Source organism: Ceratotherium simum, chromosome 5 (assembly GCF_057802395.1).
Source record: "Ceratotherium simum simum isolate JZ-2026a chromosome 5, ASM5780239v1, whole genome shotgun sequence".
Classification (NCBI taxonomy): domain Eukaryota; kingdom Metazoa; phylum Chordata; class Mammalia; order Perissodactyla; family Rhinocerotidae; genus Ceratotherium; species Ceratotherium simum.
In genome coordinates, this window is record NC_141904.1 from 51,524,851 (window position 1) to 51,534,190 (window position 9,340).

The window sequence follows — 9,340 nt, forward strand, 5'->3', positions numbered from 1 at the left end:
GAGACCAGGGCTATATGGAGGGTGAGGCCTGTGTGGCCCAGAGAACTGGGCCCTGGGGCACCCATTTCCTGGAAGGCCCCCTGAGGGCCCTTCACAGCCAGGCGGGCAGGGCCCAGGTGTCCAGCCACCCAGCACTGCCTCAGGCCTCCTGGCTCTGGGTGGGTAGCCTCTGCGCCTGTCGTTCCCAGCGCCAGCTCCCAGCCCACAGAAGGCCCTTTGTTCTGGCTGCCAGCAGTGCCCGCCGGGTGGCTGGGAACAGGGCCCACAGCCCTCACCCTCTCCTGAGGCCTCCAGCCGTTGGGCAGTGCCATTCTAGGTTGACTAGGAGGTCCCTGGCACACAGGGCTGGCACAGGAAACCGTCTCCCGGTATTAATGTCAGGGAGGGGGAGTCAGTCCAGGGCCTACCCCCAGAGTGGGGTCTGGAAGCGTGGACTCAGCATCTTGGGGTCCTGGCGCCACTGGGCTCTGAACTCAGGTCATCCAGCTGACCCTCACTTCACAGATGGGGAAATTGAGACCTCAAAGTCTTGCCTAGGCTGGTATGTGGGGGTGGAGGGAACGTTTTATACAGGCTGATGTACCCCCTCAGGATGTCCTGGAGAACTTAGGTGTCCAAGCTCTACTCCCCCAAAGGCAGGGCCCAGCGAGGCAGCAGGCAGAGCTGCATGTGCATGTATGTCCTGAGGACCCTCTGGGAGGTGTGGTACGGCTGCAGACTTCCTATGGGAGGCTGGGCCATGGGCCCAAGGAGGGGGGATAATCAGAGGACCATCTGCTCTGCAGACTTCTGACTGTGTTGGTGTGAGAGCCAGTGCTCCTGGTGGTGGTCCCTGAGCAATGGAGGCACCTGTGCAGATGGAGATGGTGGAGCTAGTGCCCAATGGCAAACACTCGGAGGGGCTACTCCCAGTTGCCACCCCTACAGCAGGCAACCAGAGGTGAGCAGAGGAGGGACCCAACCATGGCTCAGGGCAGGGTGTAGGGCAAGGGGCTGGAGCTGAGTTCCCTGCCCTGGACTGTGCCTGCAGGGTTGAGAGCCACAGACGGAGCTGTGTTGAGGGTGAGGGCTTCCTACAGAAAAGCCCCAGCAAGGAGCCACACTTCACTGACGTGAGCCAGGGCAGCAGGGGGCACTCAGGGGCACCGTTGGGAGCTTGGGTGCAGTAATGAGGTGCTCTGGGGCAGCGATGGGAGGTTGAGGGACGGCGATGGCAAACACTGAGATGCCCTCCATGCCTTGCTGACTTCCCCCGTCCCTCCCCATCTCACTCTGGTGCCTGCAGTTCGAGGGGAAGACATCGTTCGGGATGTCAGTGTTCAACCTCAGCAACGCCATCATGGGCAGTGGCATCCTGGGGCTCGCCTATGCCATGGCCAATACGGGCATCATCCTTTTCCTGTGAGTGCTGTCAGCAAGCCTTCTAAAGATAGGAGCCCTAAACAGGCCACCACCCATGACCTCCCAGGACCCGCCAATCTCCTGCCCAAGGCCCAGGCTGCAGTGGGTGGGCACTTACACTCAACCCAAACCACGACTAAAAAAACCAGCCATGGCCAGACAAATATACCTCCCTTCCCAGTAAACCCACTGAGATTACGACATGGGGCCAGCCTAACAGGCCTGAGTCTGTCCTTCTAGCACTTTTACAAGTAATGGGCAAACCGCCATGGCCAGACCTTGTGTAGGCACATGTGTCCTTACCTGGGGGCTCTGCCCTGTAGCCTAATTGGAAAACATGTTTATTCCAAGAACTCAAGGGGAGGTGGTGCTCAGAGGGCCCCTTCTGGGTCGTGGCCTACCCTGGGTCAAATTGGGTGGTGTTCACCACCCCTGGGGCCAGCTGAGCTTACTTCCACACCTGTTAGGGGTCCAGACACTTGGGTCACAGACCCCACACGCCCAGGCCTCCCAAAGCTCACCGCCCCTGCCAGCCAGGGAAGCCCCCAGTGGCCTCTCTTCGTCCATCTTCCCCAGGTTCCTGTTGACAGCCGTCGCCCTGCTCTCCAGCTACTCCATCCACCTGCTACTCAAGTCCTCAGGGATTGTGGGTGAGCCTCAAAGCCGGCCTGTAGCAGGGGAGGGGTGGACTGGGGAGAGCACTCTGACTGTCCTGACTCCCTAATCTACAGGCATCCGTGCCTATGAGCAGCTGGGCTACCGTGCCTTTGGGACCCCGGGAAAGCTGGCAGCAGCCCTGGCCATCACACTGCAGAACATCGGAGGTGAGGCTGGAGGGCAGACACAGGCAGGTGATGGGGGGTAGACAGTATGAAGACTGTCTGGTTGGACTGACACCAGTGCCTACCCGCCCCTCTCCCCCCAGCCATGTCCAGCTACCTGTACATCATCAAGTCAGAGCTGCCCCTCGTCATACAGACCTTCCTGAACCTGAAGGATCATACCTCGTGAGCCCTAGGGTGGGGCGGGCTGGGTGAGGGCGGGAGGCCCTAGTCTACCCCTCCATGTCCACACTGGCCCTGGGAGCCCATGCTGGGCTAATGGGAGAGATGAGACAGAGCCTACAAGTGGCTGGTGGAGGGGCTGAGAGCTGCTGCAGAGCTAACATTCAGTCACCTAGAGGAACCCCCCAGGAGGGCCATGTGGGGCTGGGGGTGGGCTGAGGCTGAGGAAGCTGGACCCTGCCTGGCCCTGGACCCAGCCTGTGAGTATGGGAGGATATGAGAGCCTCAGGCTTAGCTCTAAGCGCCTGTTATTCCTGACTGTGGCTTGTGTGGTAGCCCCTCAACGAAGAAATTAAGCCCATGGTGTCCCAGTTGCCCATCAACCGTTTAGCCAGCACTGGCGACATCAACCATGTTGTGTGGATGGGGCAGAGAAGACAGCCAGGCCCTGCCCTTGGCAACACAGCCCAGGCAAGCAGAGGGGTTGTGAGGCTGAGAGCAGCTCTAGGAGGAGGGAAACAGCCAGGATTCTGCTCCTGGGCCCTGAGGGCCTTTCCCAAGGGGTTGGCCTTTGGGCTTGTCTTTGAAGGAGGGTCCCATTCCTTATCCCTTTAGTTCCCTGATCCCCCTGTCCTTTGCGGGGGTGGGGCAGGATGATGCAGGATGCAGATGCCAGGACGGACCACAAGGGGTACAGGTTGTTGGCAAGTCCCTGAGACTCCCATGGAAAATGTCCCACCCCCCAGAGCCAGGCTCTTTCATCTCACCCACCTCCCTGGGCCCTTTGGGGCCACTCCCTGGGGAGGCTGGACCCAGACCTGTATGTCCTGAGAAAAACAACAGCAGCAACTATAATTGTAATGGTTACCAAGCAGGAGCCTTAGTCCTTACCTCACTCAGAAGGAAAGTGCTGAGAGTATTCCCATTTTGCAAATGGGGAAAGGGAGACTCAGAGCTGTGGACAAGTATTCTCTAGAGGTCACTCAGTGGCACCACTCGTGACCCTGACTAGGGGCAGAGGCAGGCGGCTCCACCCAAGGCTGGGTGGGCTCTGATCTTGGCTCCTCATTCCCGTCCCTGCAGGGACTGGTACCTGAATGGGAACTACCTGGTGATCCTGGTCTCTGTCACTGTCATTCTGCCCTTGGCACTGATGCGGCAGCTTGGTGAGTGTGATGGAGCCAGGGCCTTGGAGGGGGATGTTGGAGGGATGCATGCGAGGGGACCCCCAGTCTCACAGCATCCTGCAACTTTGCAGGCTACCTGGGTTACTCCAGTGGCTTCTCTCTCAGCTGCATGGTCTTCTTCCTAATTGCAGTGAGTCACCCTCCATCCTGGTCGAGGGAGGGTACAGGTGTCCTAGGAGCGTCCTCTGTCAGAGAAAGGGGGCAGGTCTCTCTGGGAAGCCTGGGTTAGAAGGCAGCTCCTCCAGTCCTGATCTAGATGTGGCTTCATAGTGACTTCCCAGACACCCTAACCTGGCCCCAATATCCTTATCCTCCCCGCCCAGGTCATCTACAAAAAGTTCCATGTGCCCTGCCCGCTGCCCCCCAACATCACCAACGCCACGGGCAACATCAGCCTTGTTGACGAGGCGCTGCTGCAGGTGGAGACTGAAGCCGCAGCCTTCTGCACCCCAAGCTACTTCACACTCAACACACAGGTTCCGACGGGCCAGGGTGGGGGTAGGGAACCCCGTGAGAGTGTGAGGGGCTGCCGTGACACAGTTCCCATGTCTCCCCAGACAGCATACACTATCCCCATCATGGCCTTCGCCTTCGTCTGCCACCCCGAGGTGCTGCCCATCTATACAGAGCTCAAGGAGTAGGTGTCCCTGGCTGGGAGAGTGGGGTAGGGGCAGCCTTGAGCTGGTTTGGGGAGAATGGATGTGGTCCTGAAAGGGAGGAAGGAGAGTGACAGGAGCCAAGTCATTTTATCAAAGATCTCCATGGCTGCCATGAGATTGGGGGCAAGAAGGAGGCTTCTTCATCTGCCAGATGGTGAGGGTGTGGTGCCAGAGAGACCCTGGGGCACATGGGGGTCTCCCAATGTGGCCCAGCTTGGCCCGAATCCCCTTCCCTACTGTCCCATAGCCCCTCCAAGAGGAAGATGCAGCACATCTCCAACCTGTCCATCGCCGTCATGTATGTCATGTACTTCCTGGCCGCCCTCTTCGGCTACCTCACCTTCTACGGTATGGCTGGAACATGGGGGCAGAGGCAGAGGCCAGGCTAGGGGGCAAGGGGCTGGCCAATGGCCATGGCACCCTGCATACTATAGGCGCTCATTAGGTGTGTGATACCTAACTGTGCCCTGCAGCTGTGGAGGTGAGTCTGTTGCCACTCCCCACAGCATCAGGGTCAACCCAGGCTCAGAGTCCAACTTCCTCCCTGGGCCACCTGCTGACCACCCTCCCTGCCTGCCGCAGACGGGGTGGAGTCGGAGCTGCTGCACACCTACAACGAGGTGGACCCATTTGATGTGCTGATCCTGTGTGTGCGCGTGGCTGTGCTGACAGCAGTCACGCTCACAGTGCCAATTGTTCTGTTTCCGGTGAGCCGGTGGGCAGATGGCCTGGTGGCCAGACCAACGGGTGGGGCTGATGGGGCTGACAGATTGATGACTCCCACCCTCCTGCCCCCCAGGTGCGCCGCGCCATCCAGCAGATACTGTTTCAGAACCAAGAGTTCAGTTGGCTCCGGCACGCGCTCATTGCCACTGCCCTACTCACTTGTATCAACCTGCTGGTCATCTTTGCCCCCAACATCCTGGGCATCTTTGGGGTCATCGGTAAGGATCTTGGCCCTGCTCTGTATGGAGACAGTGTATTGCCCCAGAGAATTTCCCTTCTGCAAATCCTGGCAGATTCCTGAGCTCATACCCTAAAGTTAATTGATGGCTGCTGGCCATGTGCACAGCTTGGTCTCCCGTCTGAGATTTTGTCCTTAAGGCTATTCTAATCCCTTTTGAAGGCTCAGAACCACTGATTCAGTTCTCCTTGCTGGCAGACAGGGTGGAGCCCAGGGGTCAGGGGCTTCCACAAAGGATCTCATTGGCTCTTGTCCCCGTTTCATATACAAGGAAACTGAAGTTCAGAGTAATTAAGGGAGTAGCAGGGCCTTGATTCAGCCCAGGATCCCGGGACTACAGGTTTGGTGCTCTGTCCATTGTCCCATCCCAGCTGGGGCTCTGAGCTGGAAGATCAGCAATTCTGAGACATCTTTGGGGTGACCCAACTCAGGAGACTGACTCCCCAACCCAAGTGTTCAGGGACCAACACACAAACCTGGGGACTGAGTATCATGGGTATCATAGAGAGGACTCTTGGTTCTGTATGTCTGAAATCCAACTCAAAATGAATTAAGCAGAAAGGAATGTATTGGCTTAAATAATGGAAAAGCCTTCAGTAATAGCTATATCCAGGAGCCCAATATCCTCAAGACTTCTTCTCTGTCTCTTGGCTTGCCTTTCCTCTATGCTAGCTTTATTCACTGACAGATTCTTCTGACATCAACAACACTAGCCTTCCATCATGGTGGACAGAGAACAAGGAGAGGGGCTGGTGGGCTCTCCAGAATCAGGCAGAGCTCTCAAGTGGAGTCTTGTGATGAAACACCTCCAACAAGGAATATTTGATCTCATTGAAGGGTCCACCCCTGAACCTTAGCCAATAGGGGGACATGAGCCAGCAGGGGCCATGCCTTGTACTTTGCAGGTGCCACATCTGCCCCGTGCCTCATCTTCATCTTCCCTGCCATCTTCTACTTCCGCATCATACCCACCGAGAAGGAACCTGCAAAGTCCACCCCCAAAATCCTGGTGCGAGGGGCCTGGAGGTCAGTGGGCTAGTGTGGGACTAAGGGGGCTGCCCTGACCTCAGACCTGACCCTGACTTCTGACCCCACAGGCCCTTTGTTTCGCTGTGCTTGGCCTCTTGCTGATGACCATGAGCTTGAGCTTCATCATCATTGATTGGGTCTCGGGGACTGGCCAGCATGGAGGAAGCCACTAGGACGACCCCTATCCTGTTCTGTTTGCTCATCCTAGTACCCCTGTCCAGACTTTTCAGCCCCTGCTCCCACCCAGTGGCCAGTCAGGGGACAGCAGGAAGACGTGGTTAATGCTGTGACATTTGGCCCTGCCCCACGTCCTCTCTGTGGAAAGTTTTTGTTAAAAAGCCAGGACCAAGGCCCTTGGGCCACTACCCTGCTGGGCTCCCAGGCTGTAGGGGCTTCCTTAGCTGGGGGCAGGGTGAGGCTGTACCGCTGCTTCCTTCTTGTTGCCTCAGATCCCACCCGAGCTCCTTATCCCTATGCATCCCAGATGCATACACTGAGGCCTAGCAGCTGCCTCTGAGGTCACACAGCCTGTCGGGGCACATAGAGCTGGAACCCAGGCCTGCAGCCATCCCCTGACCCTGCTGCTGGGCCACAGTTTGCACCCTGGGGCCTCATCTCCCTCAGCCCTCTTGCTTTCCCCCCTTCTGTCCCCAAGGCCCCTTTCAGGCACTTGGGCTCAGGCCCCTTCTCCCATCCTCTCCACCAAGAGCAGACCCCCTCCACCCTATGTCTGGAGCCAGCAGTTTCTTTTGAGGGTGAGGCTGATGTGGGTACCCCCAACGGACCCCCGCCCTGCCCCTTCACTGTCCCGCGGAGGCTGGGATTCCCTTGACCTCAAGCTGGGGCCATGGCTCATATTCCACTGCTGAGAGAAGAAAGAGGCTGGGGCCCAGAACGTCTCTGCCCCTGGAAGCCAAAGACCCCAGGGGCCAATCTGGGGCAGGGGTGGAGAGGCTAGCAGCCCCCTTTTATAAATATTATACGTAAGATCAGCTATGTTTTATATTCTTGATCTCCATGGTCCCTGGGCTCCTGGAAAGTGGGGTGGGAGCCAGGACATGGATGGTGATGGAGGCCCCTCCTGCCTCTTTCGCAGGGATTGGGGTGGGGGGGACAGGGCGAGTCCCCTACCCCACCCTGCCCCTTGCCTCCCAAACCAACCAGTGTCATGCTCAGACCAGGCTCTGGGCCTGGGCCAGGCTCAGCACAGACCTGCTTTCTCACGGGGTGAGGTGGGGAGGAATTAATGAGGCCCCAGGAAATGGGACACAGAGAGGCCTCCGGAAGGAGGCAACGTGAGGTGCATCCCCAGCAGCTTCAGCGAGGGGTCTGAGCTGGGTGCAGCCAAGCCCTGCGGAAGCCCTGCGGAAGGGCCCCCTGCCCTCCCCTGGCTGCCATGTCAACCCTCTGTCAATGCCTTGAGTCTGGGGACAAAAGTCCAGGAATCCTGTGCCCTGTCAGGCTGATCTTTTATTAATAGTAAAACCCACTGTGAATAAAGGTGGGTCAGTAAGTCGCTGTATGTGGGGCCTGAGTTTTGAGTGGGGCAGTCCAAGGCCGGGCAGGGGCTGCAAGGATGCAGGGCAGCCCCAGGTGCCCTGGCCTGGGTGGGACTGGGAGGCTGCCCATTGCCTGGGGCAGGCCTGAACCAGCTGGGACCCAGCGGGATGGAACTGCCAAGGCCTTGGCACCAAACCCTCATTAGGAGAGACCCTGCACCCAGCTAGGCCAGCAGGGAAAGGGCAGCAGGAAAAATCCAGTTTGAACTGGCAAGGCAGCTGCCAGCTTGGGAAACCCTGAAGAAAGAACTTCCTCAAGCTGGTGGCTGCTAGGCCTATGGCAGTGCCAGCTGGTCAGAGGGGGGCTTCCTGAGTCCAGTTCCCATCAGCTCCAGGCACCTGACTCAAGCCTAGGGACTCACCCAGGAGCCCCGTGGCCCCAGAAAAGAGCTGGACACTGGCCTAGAGGGGGCTACATCCCAGAGTGCCCTGGCATGAGGGGCTGCCCTCTGGGGGTCTCTGGCTTATTCCTCATCAGATGGGACTACAGCCCTGCCTGGGACTCTTGGCTCCTGGGGAGTGGGAGGCAATAAAGGGCAGGGTCCATCCTGCAGACAGACCTTGGCGTCTTTTCTCACACTCCCTCCATCCAAAGAAAGCTACAGGTCAGAGCAGCGTCAGGACTGCCTGGAGTCTCTTAAGTCCCCAGGCCTGGCTTCAGGCCTCTCAGACCAGGGGGATGTGCTGACAGTATCTCCACCTGCCCCGCCCCCGCCCTGGCCCCAACTACACACACACACGCAGAGCTGGAGTGGAGGAAGGACCCTGGCCCCAGGAGGCCATCCCATCTCTCCCTGTTCAGCAAGGTCTCCCCCAGCCTGACTGGTGGGCAGCAGGCTCCTGGGGGAAGGGGTCAGGTGATGTGGCCCCTATACTATATCCAGAAACCAAGTGACCACGAGACTGTTTGAAAATGAATATCCTTTGTCCCTGGCTGTCAAGTTCTAGCTACTCGGCCTCCATGAGAGTGAGTCTGAAGGCCCTTGGTCAGCATCAAGGCTTTTTATATGTTTTGAAGAATTTCGCAGGTTTTTTCCTTCTTTTTTGCTCTTTAAAAATTGCTCTGGAAAAAATTTGCTCTGCTTGAAATATTGACAAGATAGAGCAGCCAGAAAGTCCAGCACAGAGGTCTTCTATATTTCTTTTCACTGTTTTCCTTATGACTGCTTATAACAGAAAAATAAGATAATATAGACCAGAACAAGGGGACAAAGCATGGGCCTTGGTCTCCCTGCCCAGCAGTGATCCCTGCCTGCAGCCAACACACCTGTGTGTACACACACACATTCGCCTATCAACTGAAAGGGGATTCATTCATTCAACTAGTATTTACTAGGATTTCCTATGTGCCAGGCACTCTTCCAGCTCCTGTGCATACAGCAGTGAACAAAGTGAAGACCCTGCCCTCCTTGAACTTACATTCTAGGTGGGGGATTGGATTCAGACCAGAACCATGACACATAATCAGTAAATTGTATCATTTGTTAAAAGATGCTCAGTGGGCCGGCCCCGTGGCTTAGCGGTTAAGTGCGCGCGC

General features: G+C 57.5%; 1 protein-coding gene across 1 annotated transcript; it reads left to right on the forward strand.

The window, feature by feature from the left end:
* Positions 1 to 740: 740 nt before the first annotated feature.
* On the forward strand, positions 741 to 7,230 carry SLC38A3 (solute carrier family 38 member 3). The gene is made up of 15 exons (XM_004419730.2): positions 741 to 940; positions 1,031 to 1,112; positions 1,286 to 1,401; positions 1,978 to 2,051; positions 2,133 to 2,225; positions 2,327 to 2,408; positions 3,489 to 3,571; positions 3,664 to 3,722; positions 3,916 to 4,068; positions 4,150 to 4,229; positions 4,499 to 4,599; positions 4,834 to 4,958; positions 5,051 to 5,195; positions 6,121 to 6,224; positions 6,313 to 7,230. Exons 1-15 carry the CDS (start codon positions 840 to 842, stop codon positions 6,415 to 6,417), a joined length of 1,503 nt encoding a protein of 500 aa, XP_004419787.1. The 5' UTR covers positions 741 to 839; the 3' UTR covers positions 6,418 to 7,230.
* Positions 7,231 to 9,340: the final 2,110 nt, after the last annotated feature.

Bases quoted from the DNA above. Each gene is read 5' to 3' on its own strand.
- SLC38A3 (XM_004419730.2), top strand. From the start codon at position 840: ATGGAGGCACCTGTGCAGATGGAGATGGTGGAGCTAGTGCCCAATGGC. The intron at 1,402-1,977 runs GTGAGTGCTGTC...CATCTTCCCCAG, and splicing joins ACGGGCATCATCCTTTTCCT to GTTCCTGTTGACAGCCGTCG. The intron at 2,052-2,132 runs GTGAGCCTCAAA...CCTAATCTACAG, and splicing joins CAAGTCCTCAGGGATTGTGG to GCATCCGTGCCTATGAGCAG.